General features: G+C 31.8%; 2 protein-coding genes and 1 pseudogene across 3 annotated transcripts in view; 2 read left to right on the forward strand and 1 right to left on the reverse strand.

Moving 5' to 3' along the window:
• LOC144548392 (uncharacterized) overlaps positions 1 to 22,031 on the forward strand; it is a 72,752-nt gene that overhangs the window by 39,207 nt on the left and 11,514 nt on the right. The gene's annotated exons all lie outside the window — the stretch shown is intronic.
• On the reverse strand, positions 2,631 to 4,035 carry LOC144548302 (dehydrodolichyl diphosphate synthase CPT3 pseudogene; annotated as a pseudogene). Its single transcript, XR_013509336.1, has 2 exons — positions 3,852 to 4,035; positions 2,631 to 3,481 (listed from the first exon to the last, which is right to left on the reverse strand). The product of XR_013509336.1 is annotated as a dehydrodolichyl diphosphate synthase CPT3 pseudogene (transcript).
• On the forward strand, positions 14,311 to 18,067 carry LOC144548417 (putative disease resistance RPP8-like protein 2). Its single transcript, XM_078297078.1, has 4 exons — positions 14,311 to 14,426; positions 14,660 to 14,784; positions 15,282 to 16,262; positions 16,713 to 18,067. Exons 3-4 carry the CDS (start codon positions 15,493 to 15,495, stop codon positions 17,944 to 17,946), a joined length of 2,004 nt encoding a protein of 667 aa, XP_078153204.1. The 5' UTR covers positions 14,311 to 14,426; positions 14,660 to 14,784; positions 15,282 to 15,492; the 3' UTR covers positions 17,947 to 18,067.

The raw sequence follows: 22,031 nt of genomic DNA on the forward strand, positions 1-22,031 counted from the left end.
ATGGATAGAAAGGCGTGCAAGAATGCTGCTGTTGTAGTCACCAATTAATAATAGCTTTTGAGTCGATAATTTAATATTTCTTCTAGGATAAACAAGAATTGCTTAAACCTTATTATGTTCAAACCAATGTTTAATTAGTAAGGTTTTAATTTAGTGAAGGAAAAAATGTAATGTAATGTGATAGAACCTAACTAACATAATAATAACATGTCATGACTTAGTTATGATAAACGATTAAAATATATATATTTATGTGATATGCCGTGTGATTAAAATAATGAAAGATAGTTATGTTATGCGAATAAACATGTCATGCGTGATTATAATGTGACCACATTTTCATATTTAATTATTTTTCAAGCTCTAAATTAATTCATAGAAAATAACAACAACAAAAATATAAAAAATAATTACAAAATAAATTATAATAATGTTGAAAAAATTGATCATATTGTCAGTTTCGTGATTAAAATGATAAAGAACAATCAAACTGCTGTAGATCCCAGAGAATAAAAAATAACGATCCACTGCCAAACATCATATGCTTACGTTACACAAATGAATATGTAACGATATGCGAATCACATTATGTAAGTGACACACATAAAATAATAAGACGTGACAATTTTTTTCACTTCTCTATGACAAAACAAAGTTATGCTGAGAAACAATTGTGAGATGAATTCGGATACTCCTCGGTGTCGTAAAAGAGAATATTCTAAAATTAATTAGTGGATTCAAACTATTATTTTAATGTTGCACGAATCTCAAAGCATAAATAATATTGCCCCTGTGCTATTCTGAATAGGCATCTGCTAGGAGTAAATCTGGATGTTCTTCTAGTAATTGTAAAAGTTTTTTTTTTAACAGGGATGGGAGAGGGGTGAGCCATTGGAATTTGTATCCTTTGCATCAACTCAAAAAAGAATATTTTGAGTTAATGCATATGAACTATCAAATTTGCTTTAAGATCCGTACAGACTAGATTCACACTAATATTAAAGGACTTTGAATTATATGCCGTGGTCAGATTAACTCTGTTTAAAATCAGACAACTGAAATGCATTAACTCAAAAAATGTTCTTTTGAGTTAACGCAGACGATGCGGGCTCGAGGCATTGGGCCTACATTTTAACTGCCAAAACCTAACTCAACCAGACGGTTATATTTGCTATTCCGAGGTAGACAGTAAGGAGGATAAGTTGCTTTCTCAGCCCACGCTAATAATTGTTCGATTAGTTGAGAAAATCTGTGACAGTTTGATCAACGCCAACGACTAATTAGCCGATTAATCGGCCTAAAAGGATGCTTTTTACAACACAAAATTATACTATTTTTTAATGACTTGATTGATCAAGTCCAGTGTAATTGCTTTAATTAAATAAATAAACAGATGCCATTATTTCAAGCAAAACAAAACAAGAAAAACTAAAAAAAGAAAGTAACAACAACAACAATTCAGCAAATATCTAATGTTCTACTTTCCACTTTCCAAGTTCCTTTAATTTTACCTTTTAGAAAAAAAAAATGAGCCCACTGGAGGGCCTTTTCCAATTGAAAAATTAGAAAAGGGGCTAACTCACTAACGCAAGTTATATTGGGCCGGCCCAGAAAACTATCTCAAAATACGATTTTAAGGCTTAGTTAATATATTAGGTACCTATCAAATTTAATTTTGTCCCCTTCATGAAGAATTTACATTTCAATTCATAACTCCAAAGTTCCAAGTGCCGCGACCCGTTCGAATTCATATCACCTAATTAAGGTATCTCACCCTTTGAGTTTAAATCCGGTCCGTTCGTTCGTTATACATAACCACAAACCTGTAAGGACTGTGCATTACAGATTTTGAGCCGGATTGGTTGGATTGTGATGGAACGGTTCGGATTTAAATTCAAACAGTGAGGTAATGTAGAGGGCCTAGATCCTCAGTAGGGTTGTTAATGAACCAAGTTCGAGTGAGTTGAGGTATCCTCGTACTTGGTTCATTAACTTATTAAATTAATGAGCAAGTTAACTTGAGTTAGAAAGACAATACTGAGTTGATAACTATGTTCATGTTGATCAACTTGTTAACAACTCGAGCTGACTCGTTGCTCGTAATTTGTTAAGACTTAAGACTAATTGATATTTGAATTTTAAATAATTTAAATTTCTTAAAGCCGAAAATCCTAAATAAAACATAATAGAAAATAAATTTAACTAAAACAAAAACACTAGATATTTGAAGTTAGCATAATTTAAAAACCAAACAATACATACCCTCCATTCGGGTTGATAATGAACGAGTTGAGTTCAGCTCATACACGAATCATTAAGTTATTGAGCGAGTTGATGAGAAAGAACTATAATGTATGAAACTTTTGTTCAAGATATAAGCAGAGATAAACTGAATCTATATTGATGATGTGATATAGCAAAAAAGAATGAAAATTTAATATTTTGTATGAAGTATTAAGATGACATATAGCATTGTGATGTTAATATTAATTTTGATTACACACATGCAGACTATTAAACAGCTAACAACAATTACATTTTGATTACACACATAGAACTAACAACAATTAAACAGCTCACACAAACCAAATAGAATTTTAGATTTAAACTAGAAGTAACAAACATCTAATTTATTTATTCTTCTCAATTTCTCCCTTCTTCTTTTGCAAATAGGCATGAACCAGTTGGTAATTCATCACAGACAAAACAAAATGGCTTACTGAAAACTCGGGCCATAATGCATTCGGATTTTGTAAGTGCGTAAAATCTGATTGCCACATAAGGAAGTTACTCAAACGGGTCTCGCCTGAAGTGCGAATAATGATATCCGGATCCACACAACTGGCCGTGAACAAATTTCTCTCTAGATCACAAACTCCAATTTGAGTACCCTTTCCTCTTGTGTCTCTAATGGATGCCTCTATTGCATGTGTTATCTCATTGGTTGACGAATAGGCCATACAAACTGAAAGTACCGGTCCTTTGTTGTGCATTGTTAAATCCATTACCTTTTTCGCAGCTAATCGTACTGGCTCAGGAATTAGCTCCAAATGGCCCCAGAAATTGATCTTGACATTGAACTTTTTCAACATATTCTCATTGGTCAATACCTCGTCTAATTTTTCTTTCATCAAATTCATTAATAACTCAACCTCTTCGGGCCCTCGCTTGAAATTGTCTGTGCTAAAAGCGTATACCGTCACGCACTTCACACCCAATTCAAAACAGTATTGGATGGTTGACATGAGGGACTTGAATCCAACCCGGTGACCACTAGCTGGATCCATACCGTTTTGAAGTAACACGTCTCTTTGCAAACCGGCGGTTTCCATCCATTATGAGCGCAATGTGGGCTGGTATCGGGCTGACACGGAGGATAGAAAAGATGAACTTACACATCAGAAAAGAGATGTGTGAAATAGTTCTAGATACCATGCTTTTGCAATACTTCTCCCCGAGGCGAGATTGCAAGATTGAAACCCTACAAAATGGAAAAGAAAGGTTGAATGGTGACGTGAAAAGAAAGAAAAAAAAATTACATTGAACTTCATAGCTTATTTTTCATTTTTTTTTTCTATATGTTTTATCTTCCTTGAAAAAACGCCAATGAACTGTTCTATTTTTAGTGAGTTCTTAATTTTGAGAGGTTGAACAATGATGTTGTAAACAAATTTATTTATTGTAAACTTGGTAGCCACTACCAAGCAATTTTAAAAAAAAAGAACTGTTCTGTTCAAGCTTAATTACAAATTGCTCTTTTAACTAAGAACCCGTGAAAAGAAAGCGAAAAAAACCATCAAAGAAATTACTTGCCTCCAAAAAAAAGTAAATAAAATATAATATAATAAGACCTTTCTGATATTGTAGCCATTAATCCCCTGCTTGTGAACTTCCTCTTCAACTCTTTTGCATTATCATACCAAATCTCATCAATTTCTCTTTGAACTACTGCCTAGCCAAATTTTAGACGGAGGAGACAAATCTCGAACAATTTATTATGGTTTTGTATCTATATTGCTTCATCCCGAAAGCACCTCGCCTCATCAATTTTGGATTCACAAAAAAAATATTTGTTACCTAACCATAGGTGGGGCCACATACCTCTGCATGTCATATCTTCATGAGCAGAAACATGTCAAACACATGATGAACTTCTCTAATCCAACAAAACACATGACATGAATGAAACTATAATCAATGTAATACCATCCAAGAACCATACAAATCATATGACCTACCGGTTTCTTATCCCAAAAAACCTCTTTTGTTAGAAACAAACTATAACTTAATCAAAGAACTTGTCAGGCATCCCTGGCATCGATTTCATTGGCAAAAAAGAAAAAAGAAAAATAGGGAGCCGACATGATGCATTAAAATTGAATTTTAAATTAATTACAAGAATGAAGATCATATACATTTATGAGCATAGAAATTTCTGTAAACTGGTGAGAAGGTGATATCATAATTTTGACGATATAATCTGAAACACAAATGAAATAACAATTAATTCACCTTTTTAAATAAAGATGAACTGAAGCCTTCCAATTTCCAATTTTAATTAATTTTTTTTTCTTCGAACATGCAACAATTAATTAATTAATTGAAACATTGAAGAATACATGGATTATATATACTTTAAGTATGCTATGGATAAAAATAAATTTAGTTTGATGATGCAGTTAGTATCAATCTATTTTTTTTTAATAACATTGCCTTTCTAAATAAGTAGGTAAAAAGCCGAATAATAAGCTAAATTACATTCATTCAGTTTTGATTCCTGAATACATGCTACATCACACCTTGTGTTCCAAGAATTAATTTTTATTTGTTTCATAATTAAACAATATAAACTACATACAAGAGCAAAATAACAGGCCTTGGCTCAGTCTGAATCGGACTCAATCTCCTCTTCTGTTGAAGGCTTGAAATCAACATGCTCCTCATCAGAATATTCATTCTCATCTACTTCTTGGTTTGCTTCGTGAGGTACAACCTAAGCTAATCGAATATTTTCCTCCACTGTTTGTTGAACATCAGACGTGTGAAGTCCACATCCATATGCTAAGTCAGTACACCGTTCATAGGCCACATTCACTTGAAAAAAGCCCTCTTGAGTTTTAACTGAATATTAATTCCATTTGGATCTTGGGCCACATCTGGGCCCGAGTTTTGATTATGTCTAGCTTTTGAATACAATAAACAGTTGGTGTTAATCTACTCAACACCAACTGCTCATGTGACTAACAGTTGGCAAAGGTGGACCCATCAACACCATCGGTTGGTTACCCTCAACCGATGGTGTAGTATATGTCTTTACCAACTGTTGGACAAAATGAACCAATGGCAAATGAGGGAGGCTATCAATGCCATCGGTTAGTTAAATCTAACAGTTGGTGAAAAGTTCCAAATAATTAATTACAACGATGTCCCTGGTTACAAACACCATCTGTGCCAAAGGACACCCGATAGTAAATGTGTGATAATAAATGTGTTATTTTTTGTAGTAGTATATATATATGGTCATAAATTGTTACCATCATAAGAGAATTTGGATTCTCTTAAAGAAAAAAAATGTATTGTCGGACTATCTCTACCAATCAAAATCACTCATTTTTAATTGAACAATTAATTGTAGTTCATTGAATCGTATGCACTTAAGACAGGGTTATTAAGTCCACGCCCGACTTGTATTATTTATCCATAATTTTTGCACATTAATCTATTAATCACTAAAAAACCAAATATTGTAGCACGATTATAATTTCTTTGGATGCATGTATTTATAAATGCTCAGTTTGAAATTCTAGATTAAGTAAACTAACTCCAAAATAAGACCGACCTTGTAGATTTTACGCATATATTCTGGTTTGAAATTTTGATTCAATTTTTGTTCTCGAAGTGAAGTCCGAAAAAAATTCTAGTATAAAATGAAATAAATATTACATTCCTTCAGTAGAATGATGGGACTAATATAATCTCCACTTAACATTATTATTATGAGATCATTTCATATTATCAATTAATTGTTGGGCAAATTTTAACCGATTGACGAAAAATGAATTTAGCATAAAATTAAATGGTCAAAAAATTCAAAAAATGAATGCATTAAAATTAATTTGTTAACCTTCTAATTTTGACCGATTGACTTTATACTAAATTAATTTGAATGTTTAAAATTTTCGCATGTAGACGCATCACTCGTAAGGTAGGCGGGTTTCAACGGTTTGGATTCATCACTTGAAGCCGATTTGATAGGTTTTAGACTTGAGTTCACCGAATGACTTGGTGAACTTAAGAACACCCTAGTTCTACTCTAGATGTTTTTCTTTACGAAAATATACATTAGTAATTTATCTTTAATTATCCATATTCGTCCGATATCTGATCTGCCTCCGTAATGTTTAATATTCGATCCATATCTATATCTGAGACTATTTGTATTCGTATCTATATCCAAAAAGTTATAACGGATAAGAATATATATAATTTGACCACTATCCAATTTGTATTCCACCGTTTACACACTTAACACAACACAAGAAGGCTATATATGCCATAAGTGTTGGATCTCGATAGCTGCATGCATGGCTCTAAAGGCCTGACTGCATTTTTGTTGTGCCAAAGTTTTTTTGCGGCACATTGATGTTACCAATGCTCACAAACCATAGTGACGAATGAACAGTTTAGGCTTGATTCGGCGGGGTCAAAAATCCGTGATTCAGAAAAATTCAGGTATAGTGTGAGAATGATTCAGTACCACAAGGAAGCAAAAAAAAAAATGCATTTTTTTTTTCATTTTATTCACGAATAATTCGTGATTCTCATTTTATTCACGAATACAACGTGTAATACGTTTTTTCGCATTTTATTCAGTGTTCGATTTGAAAACATAATTATAAAAGAAACTAATAATATGCGAATTATACATGAATTATTCGCGATTTATAAAACACGAACCAATACCAACTATAGTTTTAACCGCTATACATTGTTTGATACATATTTCCTTTCTTGGAAAAGTTTAAAATTCGGTATAAATTCATGAGGAAATATTAATTTGTTCCGTTACATATTCGCCAAAGGGCTTAAACCTAAAAAAAAAATAGTTGTTTCCATGCATGCCTACAAATATTAAATGGATGTAGATTCTTTTGATTAAAGCAATCACATTTTTTTTTGGTAAATGACTCTTGGTAAATTTATTATCATTAAAGTGAGTTTTGGTTTTATAACAATATTCTAAAAAGCAAACTAAAAACACCATTCTTGCCGATAAGCAAATAAATTGAGGTGGGAATACTAGTGGAGAAACACTAATCTGGATCGGTTATTATACCAATACTAATATCTATCTAGATCGGTTAATTCGAAAAAATCGATCCTAAAATCTATCAGGATTAGTTCTGTATAATAACCGATCGTAATGTATGCACTATTAGGATCAGTTACTATTACGATCGGTTGTTATAAATAACCGATCCTAATGTTTGCACCATCCAGATTATTTTTAGGATTGACTGTTGAACCGATTCTGATTAGTTTCTTATTAGTATCGCCCAGATCAAGATCGGTTAAATTCCGATCCTAATGTGCGTAAATAACCAATTCTAATTCCATTTTTTCCACTAGTCGAACTACCACATAAAGAATCTGGAAATTCCAAATTGTTTATTTTTTTGAAACATTTTTCATTAAATAAAAGATGTTATAATAAATTTTGCATGTGTTCATTTCAAATTGATGTTATACATATGAAATATTGCATGCCGAGTTAGAGAGAAATAAGTTTAGAATGATCGATCATGCAAATATTGCTTCTTTTTTATTTATATATATCTTCAATTTCATGAATCAAACTAATTATGATCTGTTGTCTATGTGTAAAGAATTAAAAAATATTGACAAATAGTCGTATTTTTCTTCTTCTTTTATATAAAATTTGACCAAAACAAACAACTATTTAATAATATTTTTTTATTTTAATAATTTATTTAATAAGAGATCAGAGAAAATCAATACAAATTTTAACAAGAAAATAAAAACATTATAAGAATATAAATATATTGTAACATTAGTATATTGACATTCTTATTTAAATAAAATATAAAACAAAACACAAATTACATGAAACTTAGCACAATCTACATGAGTTAAACAAAAACTAAATGAGATGAGATATGCTAAAAATTACTTATTTACGGTAAAATTTTGGCCTAAAATTATAAGAGATAATTTTGAAAAAAAAGCCAATTTTGTGAAAAATTATTTTTTGATTTTCTTGTAATTCAGAATTGTATTAGTCTTAGTCAGAAGACTAGGGTTAGGATTCCATATCTGATTTTTGTTATGGGTTAGGTTTTCCATCACAGAGTTAATGAATACAGATTAATTGAAGTTTCATCCTATTCAAAAGTTGTATTAAACCCAATTTCGAATTTTTTGTTTTAGGTTAGGTTTTCCATCCTGTGCTTTTGATTTTTTTTTTTTTACTTTTCTTAAAATATTTTGTTTTGTTTTTCCAACTAGTACATATGGAGTAGGATTAGCAGTACGTCCAGATATCCTTTGCACCACCTAACTGAAGGAGTCTCTATCGAGATTGCTAATCCAACGCTTCTGTACCAATTGAAAAAAAAAACACAAAAAAAGTCAAGAAGTGTAGAAAATCAAAAGCAAAGGCATTCTTTAAATTTATTGAGTTGAAAAAGGCGAAGAAGCCAAAAACTGATTTCATCTGAGTTCAAACAGCTGGATTGGATTCCGAAAGAGTGAAGTGTCATAAACCACATCAAAGAATGTGGCAAAATTGCTGTCTCAAAGTACAAATTAAGTTTAATTCGGGTTAATTCGTTAATTAGTATATGGCGATCTATCTATCAGTGATCTATATTTTTGAATGTAGATTTTGCAATGACTTGAATGCTTGAATAACTTATTTTCGAGTGATGATGTGGTTCTGTTTATAAGATGGCAAAATTTCATTATGTCGGTTATTCTATTTTTTATTAGAAAATTTGATATCATTTATTTGTTATTCTTTCAAATTGAATATCCCATCAGATTTGTGGTTTTTACAAAGGACATCTTATGATAGTTCCATATTGTCTGTGAACCTCCCTCCTTTTACACAATTTTTCTGCTCCGAACAAGGGTTTCACATATATCATGTGCGAACTTCCTATTTCTAAAAATTGGCAATTTCAGAATTTTTTTTTGAAAAAAATGCCATTGCTGACATCTCAGTATTATATCGAGCTAATACATATTTCTTCATTTAAATATTTTTTTTGATAATCTACATTTGATCAGAATAGTGGTTCGAGCAACAAAAAAAGAGAGAAATAATCAGAAGATTGACAAAATAACAGTCGCCAGTGGCGAAGAAAATAAGGAAAACAAACTAGAAGATGTTAAGTGTTAACATAAGTAGGGAGCAAAGGGAAAAATTAACGAGAAGAGGTATGAGATGAAGGAAGACGGTTGAGGGATTTTTTTTGTTTTGTTTTGTTTTGTTAAACAACAAACGAAATGGAGAAAGAAATCATGTTTGTCGATTATTTTTTGTTTATTACATTGTTACTCCTTGTTATAAACTTTTCGTGACACCATCCCTGTATTAGAATAGCATTGGTTACCCTGTGGAATTTTTATTCAAATTTAATTATAATCTTATTTAGGCATAATTTATTGAATTTGTGGTCAGGTTAGCTGAAATATTAATGTTTGTTGTTTGACTATCTAGTCAAATTTAATTATAATCTTATTTAGGCATAATTTATTTTATTTCTTGTGTTTGCAAGTTACTTGGGTCAATATTAGTGGATTAGGATTGCACAAGTTGGGCTATTAATTATTTTGTATATTTAGTAATAAAAATATTATTTTCTTCTAGAAAGGGAATGAATCGAGTTAATTAAATTGGTAATTTATTATGTAATGACAATGCCAAAAATTAATTTGTATCTGGCAATAATATATCTCATGTTAGTAAATGGATGTGCTAGTCAAAAGTCATTGTGTGGGGCATATATGCAGTTGCTTAATTTATTTGTAGCAGTATATTATTCATGATTGCACAATAAAATGCTATATGCATGTGAAGCTATTATAGTTTAGTAAGTCTGTTGCTGCCATTTATACTGCTTATATATTCTTTCAATCTCATTTGATTTTTTTTCACCCGTTCAGGATTTTGGAAATCATGCAATATTTCTAATGCGCAAGTGTGATTCTTGCTGTGCAATAATAAGGTAAACTTGTTTAAGGAATTTCATAAGACTTGATGACATCCAAAATTTTGTTATATCTGTATTATTCTCATATTTAACTTTGAGGGACTTACATGAAAAAATTTGGTGGATGTTGATCTCGGCTGAAAATTAAAAATAGGAAATGGATATTGATTTGGACATGGGCCTTTGGGTTTGTGAATAAAATGGACCATTGATCTGTGGGCTTTCCTGCTCTTGAATGAATTGAATTGGCAAAAGAAAAGAACAAAAAGGCCTGTTGCCAAGGACTTGAGTTTTTGAATGATTAAGGAAGTTCATTAGAGGATGCATGAAGATTTATTCATATCATCATATGATGTGTTTGTTTTCAGACCCATATAGTACTAATTTCACATCAAGAAGATTCTAGAAGATATATATATATATAACCCAATTTTATAGGTCGTTTATTTTGACCAAGGCTTTGTCTTCCTTTTGATATATATATATATTTTTTCTATACTATAAAGGTATTTGGTCACTAATCTAAATTTTGTAGGATCCGTCAAAAGTGCAAACTCCGTACTATATATATATATATATGGATCAATTAATCTCTGTACAAAATATTAATTATAATTAATTATAATTAATCATGCTAAGTGACGCATACATGCTAAGGGACCCACAGCCACAGGTCAAAATGCATTGCATTAATTAATTACTAATGAATAGAATATTTGCAATCACTAAAAGTACACAAGTATTCTACGTACCATTAAATAATTTCAAGATTGAAACAAATAACATGGTTAAATTATTCGGTTCAAAACATTAATTTATTCTCACAATTTAAAAAAAATAAAATTTAAAATTGAAATCAAATATTACATAACGATGACTTCTTGTATATTCATTCTACATGCATCATGTGAAAAAATTTCTATAAGGGATTTAATTTTGTGATATACTTAGCCTAGGCATGAAGAATGGAACCATATAAATGATAATAAAATTTTGTGATATACTTAGCCTGGGCATAAAGAATGGAACCATTTAAATGACAATAAAATTTTGTCTGTCCTTTAATTTGGGCAACCTAATTAACATGGATCCTTTTGTAGTGTTTAAGTTTAGATATGAACTCCATGCATTTGATAACTTTTAGCCTTAATTACTGTCAGACTTGTCTAATTCTATCACAGTTGAAATTGCCTTTATATATTTCATCAAGATCAAAACTTCCTCCTTATAATTATATTTAATATTATAAAATGAGTAATTTGAACGAAAAATTGACTGAAATAAATTATGGTTGTACATCAATCTCATTTCAGTAAAGAAAAATAAAAATAAAAAGAAAAAGAAAAAGAAAAAGAAAAAGAAAAAGAAAAAGAAAAAGAAAAAGAAAAAGAAAAAGAAAAAGAAAAAGAAAAAGAAAAGACAAATCAAAAAGAAAAAGAAAAAGAAAAGACAAATCAAAGCCGTACCAGCTAGCCAAAAAAATCAAAACTTTATTTCTTGAATGGAGTACAGGCTTAGCAAGAAAATCAAAACTTTATTGCCGAAAACTTCTTTTTTTTGGGAGATTGATTCTTAAGCCTCTTTGAGAAGTAATTAACAAGTGGGACCCATTTAACATAATACATCTTATACACTATATATTTATTGGTTTTTACAATATACATAGGTTAAATATATAGCAGAGTTCTTGATGACCAACAATTAGTAGAAAAAGTTGATGGAGAGAGATCTTGATTGTGAAAATGATATTGCATATGGTATGTACTATGTATGCTACATTAGTATAGTTCATAAGTGATATTAATTATAGTATAAATATGAAGACAGAATAAGGTTTGAAAATGCCATCTTTTGACTGGAGATGCATCCAGAAGGAGAATTAGATAAAGTGTGGCAGTTATTTGTTAAAGAAAAGGGGATGCATGGAATCTGATCTACAAATGAAAGATGCTTAGCTTCTTGGGAGATGGGATGGGATCATGGGAATGCTTAAAAGCAAGGTATATATAAGAATAAGAATAAGGGGATGGAGGAATAAGCATATAATTCGCTTTTGTCTCCTGTGTCAAGTTTGGTACTTATTCAAACTTTCAGAAAAGGAAAGGAGACGAAATAACCATAGCTTAGGCTTGGCATTATGGCATCTATATATGTGACCCCACTGCTAGAACAACTTTATTATTTCTTTTTTTCCTTTTCAAAATATTACATCACTGCACCATCAGTCGAATCACAGCCGTTGATCAGAATCATGAGTTGATGGTGAGCCAGCAATTGAGTCTCTTTCTTGTACTCTTTGGTTTCCCCCCTAACATAGGCATGTCAAACTGATTTTATTAGAAAGCTTTCATATATAGTATGTTATAGTTTTATACACCAATATTCCCGAACCTGAACCATCCCTCACAAAAGAATGTTAGTATATTTAAAATTTTATTAATGTTTTTTTACTTTTGTTTTCTGGTTTGGCCTAGCCTAAATTGTGATTCTTATTTCACATAATGTAATTTGTTTTCCTTGCGCTATTCTTTTCTCGTAAGTCTCCTCGATCTTGTGAATCGAATGGTGCACATCCCTTCCATCTGTCCATTTTATGAAATCTATCGACTCCAAAATGTTCAGTATTTCTATTGTGTACACAATTGAGAATCCAAAATTCATATGTACTTCAGCCAATTGGCATAAATACGATACAAGTATTATTTCATGTATGATAAAATATAGCAATACAAGAAATTTTTCATACCGAGTGAGTCACATGAAATGATTCCATACCGTGTAGCTTTCCCCTTTCTCTCTCTCCAATGCAAGCTTCACATGCAATGATCCCTTATACTCTATTGACAAAAGAGGTTATTAATCAAAAAAAAAAAAAAAACAAAACAAAAGAGGTTCTATGTTCTTTACGTTATTTGCATTGGTGATTCACAATTTTGAATAAAAATTATTTTCATTGTACCATTTCATTTAACCCATTACAATATATAAAAATTAATAAAAATATATAGGGAATTTAAATAAAACTATTATTACTTGCAAAATAACAGTTAAAATTTAATCATATATCTTATGTGATTATATTTAAACTATTATTTTGCAAGTTGTAGTCCAAATATTGAAGAAAATATAACAACAATTAAAAACAAATAAGTTGTATTGATAATTAGTTTGTGATGATCACACCAAAAACTAATTCAATGATTATTAAAACAAAATGTATCCATAATATTGGTTGGTTGTGTATTTAACTCAATAAAAAACCATTGATTATCCATCAAGTAACTAACAATTTTTATGCTAATTAATTTTAGTGTATTGCAAAATACTAGTAATATGGATTTATTTTAAGGACTGTATTCTTAACATCAAGTCTATTATATAAGTGGATTTTAAAGAATCTTATAATCTGTACGCACCAGTAACAAGTTTTGCCGGAGTATCATAACATGTAGTGTCGCACATCTAGAACAGCCATGCACGAACCATAAATGCCAACTGCCAACTGATCATTTGCATTTAATTCATTAATTATTCAAACTGATTTAGATAATTACCCCAATTATAATTACTCTTCAAATGATAATTTTTATTTAAAATATATGAATTCGAAATCAAACTCTAAGTCCTCAAAACAAAATGCATGATTTGTGAGACTGAAAGAATATATCTATATAATGTAATGCCAATAATGTAATGAAAAAGAGGAAAGTAAAAATGCTTCATTATTTTTGCATTAATTTGAAAACAGTAAGAAACAGAAAAATTTAGTGCATTATAATAAAAAAACAACACATTATAGTAATTCATCATGTTAGATCATTATAACAAAAAAGGTTAGTGTAAAATACTCTGAAAAATATACAGTTCCACTAAAAAGCGACCTTCTCTTACAATAATTTTGTGAAAAGTCTGTGTGTGATAGCATCTGTTAGAACTCAAATTGGAGGATAGGATTGGAGTTCTGAACAAGAATTGCAATTTAATTACCACAAAACACATACTTTTGCTCGGTTTTTACCTGTGTCATAAATTCATTATAAATGATGCCTCCCTCTCTGTCCCTCTGCAATCAATCACCACTTCCTCTTTCAAAGCCCCCTTATCAATCTACACATACTTCCTCCCCCTTTCCTTCCTCTCTCTTCTCCTGCCGAGTTCAGCAAATCAAACCTTAAACAGCAACAATCCCGGGTGAGTGTGTTCTATCTCCTTTCTCTTGGTTTCACTTCTATCTCTCTCACTGTTTTCCTGCCCATGTGTCCTGTTCCGACCTCCATGGTGGGGACAGGGGCTAAGGTTTAGAGGTTTAAGTTTCAACAGTCTTCAAGTTGGTAACATTTAATAAAATTTATCAACTCCATATATAATGCCTGATTTCAGTATTGCATTTATATTATCTTTTAAATATTTCTTTTCTATTACAGTTATTTGGTGAAGCTTTCGGTTGCATTGATTGTGAGGGAGGGAGCAAAAGAAGGATTAAATTGTTTTGATTTAATGACAGAGATAGAGGAAGCAAGTGTTGGCAGAACTGTAGATCGCAATTCTGGTAAACACAAACTTATTTCTGAAAATGCTAATTTTTTCTGTTAAATATTTCTTTACTAATACATTACCTGAATACTAATTTATAGCAAAATCATCTAATTAAAATTAAACAGTCAATACTACTGATAATTAATTTCTTCTTCTTCTAAATTTAGCAACTATTACCAGAAGTAGCCCTGCTGACAAGATACTTCATGATACATATTATACTATTTTGCATTGGTGACCCAGAAATCCTTTCCATTATAGTGATTTCAGTAGTACCTCCTCAACTATTATAATTTTTTTTTTAAATAAAATATAATGAATTTGAAAATCACCAATGCAGACACTTTCTATTCATACCATAGCTGAATAAGGTTTGGAGTTGCAAGTTTCATCAGTTATTAATTAAGTTGGTAGCATTTGATAAGGTCTAGCAACTCCATAATTAATGTCAGATTTCAGTCATGCACCAATTATAGTACTTAATTTTATAATGTTTCTTTTGTATTGCAGTTGCATTGGATCTGAGAGGGAGTGACGGATCTGAGATGGATGCCTTACCTTTCATAAAAGGAATTCTATCTCAACCTTCTCTCAAAGTTCTTTTATCAGATAATTTTCCTGATAAAGAGCACCTTGAGCATTTGCAATCACGTGAAATTGTGTCTATCCTAATGAAAATTAAATTTGACCTCATGGAGGACCCTGAGGGCAATAAGGTGGAATGGTGGATCTAATTAAGCGTATGCAACTAGAAGCCCGTCAAATTGGACGGGCTTCTAGAGAAAAGATCCCCAGTTTTAGGATACATAATTTTGAGATATATTGGAAGAAAAGAATATATTATAATATTAAAGATATTGTTTCATGCAAATATTTAGAGCAAACAGGAAAACAAGGTTGGTTGGAGCACACTAACATAGATGTGCTGATATCCGCTCTCCACGGCATAAAAATAACTGAAGGCTTGCTTCCTCACATAGCAGATAGTTCAAACATCTTCACAAATGAGGAGAAGATCCGAGCATTGTTCCTCATAACAGCATTTCCAAAACTTCGAGCGCTCAAAGAACCTTTTAAAATTCTCGAGTTCTTACTAGAGTTAACCAAAGAACTGGACAATCTCCCTCAACAGATTGGCAAGGCATGTGAAGGAGAGCCTCTGGCTCTTGCCCTTATAGGGGGTCTCCTTTCATATAAACCAATGGACTACAACACATGGAACAAGGTGAAAGATGAGCTGTTAGCCGAGATAAAAGAGTTCGATAATGTTGCAACTAACAATCGTTTGTTGCATGTTATTAACTACTGCTATAAAGATTTACCTCCCATTATCAGATCATGCTTTCTTTATATAGCATGTTACCAAATAGGTTATGAGATTCCTGCAAGGTCTCTAATTGAGATATGGATTGCTGAAGGATTTGTTACACCAGAGGAAGGACAGACGGCAGAGGAGACCGCAAATAACTACCTGGAACAACTTGTCCAAAGGTAATATCAAAATTTTGAGAAATTGACATTCCGTCTTATGATTTACAGGTGATTGTTTGGTTTATGGTTTTTCCCTTTCACCCATAAAAGACATCAGAATAGTTATAGGATGATTGCTACTTGAAACATTAGGTCATAGTTTCAAAAAATTAGGTCAATTAAACTGAATTGTGTCTGTTTTATTACCAAAGAATTGATAGCTTTCTCGATGATTGATAAAAGCACATATTTTTTTTACTATTTAAGTAAACTGGGAAGGTGACTCTACCACTTCAAGAAAGAAGACTAATTAATGATTGAGCGACATATAACCTTCCCCAAGAATATATATATTAATTTCTGAAAATTGATTCTTTATTTTGTTATAGATTATAAGGTCCTCATGACCATGTAGAAATTTTGTTTCTTTTATAAATAATGGAGGAGATGTTAATTTTTTTTTTCTTACAGGTCGTTGGTTTGTGTTTCCAAGAGATCAATCTTAGGCACGATCAAATGTTGCCGAGTAGGTCAATCTATTCATAAATATGCCATCAAACAATCCTACGAAGAGAAGTTTTTGGCTGCCAACAAAGATCTCAAAGAAATAAAATTCATGCGCCGTGTAGCAATCAACCAAGATAACAAGAAAAAAAATCCAATCCTAGTACTGGATAGGGGGGTAGTTTCCTTTCTGGCTTTTGATATTAAAAAAAATAATGTCAAAATGTCCGATATGCTGTGGGTGTTGGAATTGAGGAATTCCACAATGCCAAAAGCACCTTTAATAAGCATGTCTTACCTACGATATCTAGGCTTGAGAGGTAGTAAAATAACTGAGCTTCCTCCGACTATAATGCTCATGAAATTTCTCCAAACTTTGGATGTTAGAGAAACAATAATAAAAACCCTACCTGAATCTCTATGGACCATCTCAACACTTCTCCATGTATATGCCAGTCCTAGTCCCGAAATTAAAGGACCACCCTCCACAACAACTATATCTAACCTACAGATACTGAAAACAGTTGCAATTCCAGAGTCATGGCTAAAAAACTTTCCACGGGGCCTGATCAACCTTAGAAAGTTAGCAATTTCAAACATGGACAATCCAGAGTCGAAAGCAATTTCAAACAGGGGCAATCCAGAGTTGAAACTGAATCCATACTGGAAATCTATTTCTAACCTGATGAGTCACATGGTTAATCTCCTCTCGATGGCAATTACAGGTGACATTGTACCATCAGAGTTAGTTGATTTGAGGGCCTTTCCGAATCTTGAGACGGTGAGGATAATAAAATTGGTTGGAGAGTGGAATTGCAGGAAACTAATAATAGATAATGTTAAATTTCCAACGAATCTTACAAAGCTCACCCTAACCAAATCTTGTTTGGTGGAAGACCCCATGCCAAGGCTAGAGAGACTAGAGGCCCTGAAATATCTCAGCTTACAAGATGGAGCATACCTGGGTGAGAAAATGGTTTGCTCTGAAAATGGATTTCGACAGTTGCAGTTCTTACAATTTTCCAAATTGAAGAACTTGCAAACTTGGGAGATGAAACCGATGGCTATGTCACAGCTTACCACATTGCATGTTGTTAACTGCTGCAAACTCGAGAACCTTCCCGATCTAAAGCATGTTACTGAATTAGTTTACTGCTGCAAACTCGAGAACCATAAATGTAATGATGATTCGGTGTCTTGATTTGATTCAATTCGTTTTCTCTTTGACTATTGCATGTATCCCATGTTCTTTTTGCTCAAGTTCTAATGTATGTTGTGCTCTCTGCATTGTTGTGTTAATTATAATGTATGTTGGGATTACATTGAGTAAAATTAAATGTTTTTAGTTGATTTGGTGTTTCCAATAAATCAAATGGTATATTTCCTCTTTTTAGTGTTCTTTTTATTATGCATGTGTTCAGTGTTTTGATTCTATATTAGACACGATTTCCTCAAAAATTCTGATTTCTATATATCACCGATTCAACTTTGCACCTTTACTCTTGTCAAATTCCGTGCCCTAAAATGTCATATCTACATATTATACCGTTTCCATAAAGCTTTAATTTATCCTAAATGTTTCAAGACAAGTCTAACTCACCAGCCAGAAAAATTCAGCTTGTTTGTTGTCCAAAAATATATGGAGATCGACCGTTGTTGTTGGTGGTGCGATCATTGTTCTTTGTGTGCTGATGTGTATAACTCAATAAGACATGTGGATTGTAAGTGGGTGCCTACCTTGCGGGTAGTGGTTTGCTAACGGGTTACCCGTGACCCGTAACGGGTAGGGCGGGTAGACGGGTAGGACGGGTACGGGTACAACCCGCAACGGGTAGACGGGTAGTTTTTCCAAAACCACTACCCTACCCGTTTATTACCCGTACCCGTTGCGGGTTGACGGGTATCCCGGGTACGGGCGGGTTTTTTTTTTTTTTTTTTTCTTTTCTGTTTTTTTCTGAATTTTTATGCTTTGAGATTCGTGCCAAGTTAAAGGACATCACGGATGGAGTTTAGATATAGGGGTCCGTTTTGAGATTCATGCCAAATTAAAATTGATGACTCAGATCTCATTCTACAAAGTCAGGTATTGCACTGGATCTGAATTCTATAGGGTGCCGCCAAAAAAATTTTGAAATTCAAATTTTGTAACGGGTCAGGTACGGGTACGGGTAGACGGGTACGGGTAGGCGGGTACGGGTTGGCGGGTAGACGGGTACGGTTTGGCGGGTAGACGGGTACGGTTTGGCGGGTAGACGGGTACGGGTACAACGGGTTTTTTTCAAAATTATGTTGTCCGGTCCGTTTATTACCCGTACCCGTCTACCCGTCTACCCGTTTGTACCCGGGCAACGGGTACGGGTACCACGGGTAACGGGTACGGGCCGGGAAAAACGGGTTCAACCCCTAACGGGTTTAGCAAACCACTACTTGCGGGTGATGATGCATGTACTGGATTGTTTTATTTAATACATACAACTCGGAAGCCACTGTCAAGCTTTTTTTTTTTTGTTTTTTTGAAAAAAATAAAAACATGGAGAAGGGACATACCATCTAAAAGAATTATGCTTCATACATTTCTGGATTAATTTTAATATTTTTCTAGATACGGACATTTTATTTCGACAATGCATAGTAATCATGTTAGCTTCAATGCATCGTAAGCATGTTAAATACGGATATTTTATTTCGACAATTATCAAATATGACTAATCTGTGCTCCTAAAATATGAAGAACATTTTATTTTGACAATTATCAAATAGGTTGTTATCATTATCAACACATTTTTGTTATCAATATAATTTAAATTTAATATTTTCTTTGCACAAATAATAGTTATTTTATTATTTTCTTTGTTATCAATATTATTTTATTCATATTTGATAATTGTCGAAATAAAATGTTCGTATTTAACATGCTTACTATGCATTGAAGCTAACATGATTACTATGTATTGGAGCTTCAGATCGATTCCTTCTACCATTGGTCTTCCTTAACACATGAGAACGTGACATTAAATAATATTGAATAAAGGTACTGAACTCTCCGAGAAGCTAACATGATTACTATGCATGGTGGGGAACAGCTAGCGGTCCGTATTGTGCTTCACACATGCAAACGTGACATTTCTTGATGAAGTAAAGTCACTTAGAAGTAAAATGTCCGTATTTAGAAGTAGCTCTGATCTTATTGTTCTTTACTTAGAAGTCAAGTCACTTAGAAGTAGCTCTTTTAAAAAAAGTAGCTCTTATTGTTCTTTACTTAATTCAAAAGTCACGTAGAAGTAGCAGCTAGCATACTTGTGAAAACAAACCAAAATGACACACTTGCAGCCCCCGTTAACTAGCAAGCTTCTATCAAAACAAACATATCAATTGGTCTAATCGAAAATTTAAATTTAAAAAAAATTGTGTGAGATGTAATTGAAAGCTTGGGTCTTGTGCCTCTACGGACTGTCGATCATCTTAAAATTTGTGCAGTTTAAATTTTCAAAAACCCCTCTTACAATTTTTTGATTTGTTTTTCTCTTGTATAATTAGATTTTTTTTTTTTTAGGATTTTGTTGCGAAGTCGGTTAGTGGTTACTGAATCTAGGACAGTAATCACTTAATACACTATATTTGTTGATTGACACCCCGATCTATACTGTCTGAAATGTTCATGCGCTTGTCAATTGATTCTAAAGTAGAACATTAGAGTTATAAATATTATTAGCTCTGATTATATCCTATCAAGATTTTTGACATTGTTGTCGGAGATAGTTTAAAAATTCTAACAATTTCTTACATAGTCATTAAGATGTATAAATTTAGTAATTGAATCTACGTCCATTATTTAGGATTCATTTTATGTTATTTACTCCAATCATACAAATCTAAAAAAAATCCAATTTACTTATTTTCTTTTAGTTATCGAAATTTCATTAAAATAAAAAATCAAAAAATATTCAACTATATTTTATTTTCAGTACTTTAATTTCTGTTTTTATGAGTAGATATTAATTAAATCTCTTTTTTGTAGGGTTAAACTGTCATGATCCACTAGATCTTGTAGTTGTACAACTCTCAACTCCAACAAGAAGGTTTTCTGTGATCAATTCCATGTGGCTAAAATACTATTCCCTCATAAACAACCCGCTACACTAATGGAAAAACAGAAAGCGCATGGAAAGGAAATTTGCCAATGACATCAAGTTTCTTTTCTTTTTCTGAATTTGTGATACTTCTACCTAGTAGGAATTATAATCTTCTATTGCAAATGTCCGAACCTTTTTTTTTTTTTGTAATGCTGTCCTCGCTTTTACATTTTTACAATCATAATGAGTTCAATATTGAGTGTATTTTATGATTGTAGTATTAATTTATGTTGTCTTCTTTGGAGTTTCATCTAAAAAATATGAAGGATCTCAAATATTTTAAATAGAAAAATATATGTTTCGTCACCCTGTTTAAATATATTTTAAATAAAAAAATATATTTTAGTTACCCTCTTTTAAAAAATAATAAACATAAAGATGTACAACATCGATTTTGCAAAAAAAAAAAAAAAAATCCCACCGCTCTCAGTTGCACAAAAATAAATGAAAAAAAAAATCAAATTGGAAGCGCAGTTAATTCTGTATTCCCAGTAAAACCGAATTTTTTTTAAAAATCATGGCAACTTCGTTTATTTTTTCCCTTTGAAATGGTAGCTAAAAAAATTTGGGTTTTGTGATAAACAATCAAATGTATGAGTTAATATGACAATCTAACAAATAAATTAAGACCATAAAAAGGAAAAAATGTTTTACATTGATTACTTTCTAGTCCATCCAAATATGGTATTATTGTTGTCTTGTTTTTGTTGTTATTTTTGTTTAGAAGAGCCATAAAGCAGGAAAGATAAAATGTGTCACCAAAAATGAGAGAGAATCATAGACTTAGCCCTATCTTGACATTTTGCAAAATATACCATTTTTACTGACAAAATTGCATACTTCTAGCTAGCTATGTCATAAAGCAATATTTTTTTTTCACTAATTACTGGTATAAAGAGGGAAACTTAGGAAAATGAAAGATAGATTATGGACACACAAAAAGAGAATGAAAAACAAATTATTTCAAATTTAAAATCATTAGAAAGTACAATTGGTTCATTTTTATTTTCTGCATGAATTTTAAGGCATATCGAACTGTTCAAATTGAACATCAAATTGATTTTTTTTATTGTTATTTTTCTTTTTTTTTCTTTTTTCTGTTTCTTTTTCTTTTCTATTTCTTTTTTGTTATTTTCTTTTCTTTTTCTTTTTT

Source organism: Carex rostrata, chromosome 33 (assembly GCF_964058835.1).
Source record: "Carex rostrata chromosome 33, lpCarRost1.2, whole genome shotgun sequence".
NCBI classification, from domain to species: Eukaryota; Viridiplantae; Streptophyta; class Magnoliopsida; order Poales; family Cyperaceae; genus Carex; species Carex rostrata.

What these genes read in the sequence shown, in the direction of transcription:
- LOC144548417 (XM_078297078.1), top strand. Translation starts at nt 15,493, where the DNA reads ATGGTGGATCTAATTAAGCGTATGCAACTAGAAGCCCGTCAAATTGGA. An exon ending in CTGGAACAACTTGTCCAAAG is followed by an intron (nt 16,263 to 16,712) that starts GTAATATCAAAA and finishes TTTTTCTTACAG; the next exon opens with GTCGTTGGTTTGTGTTTCCA.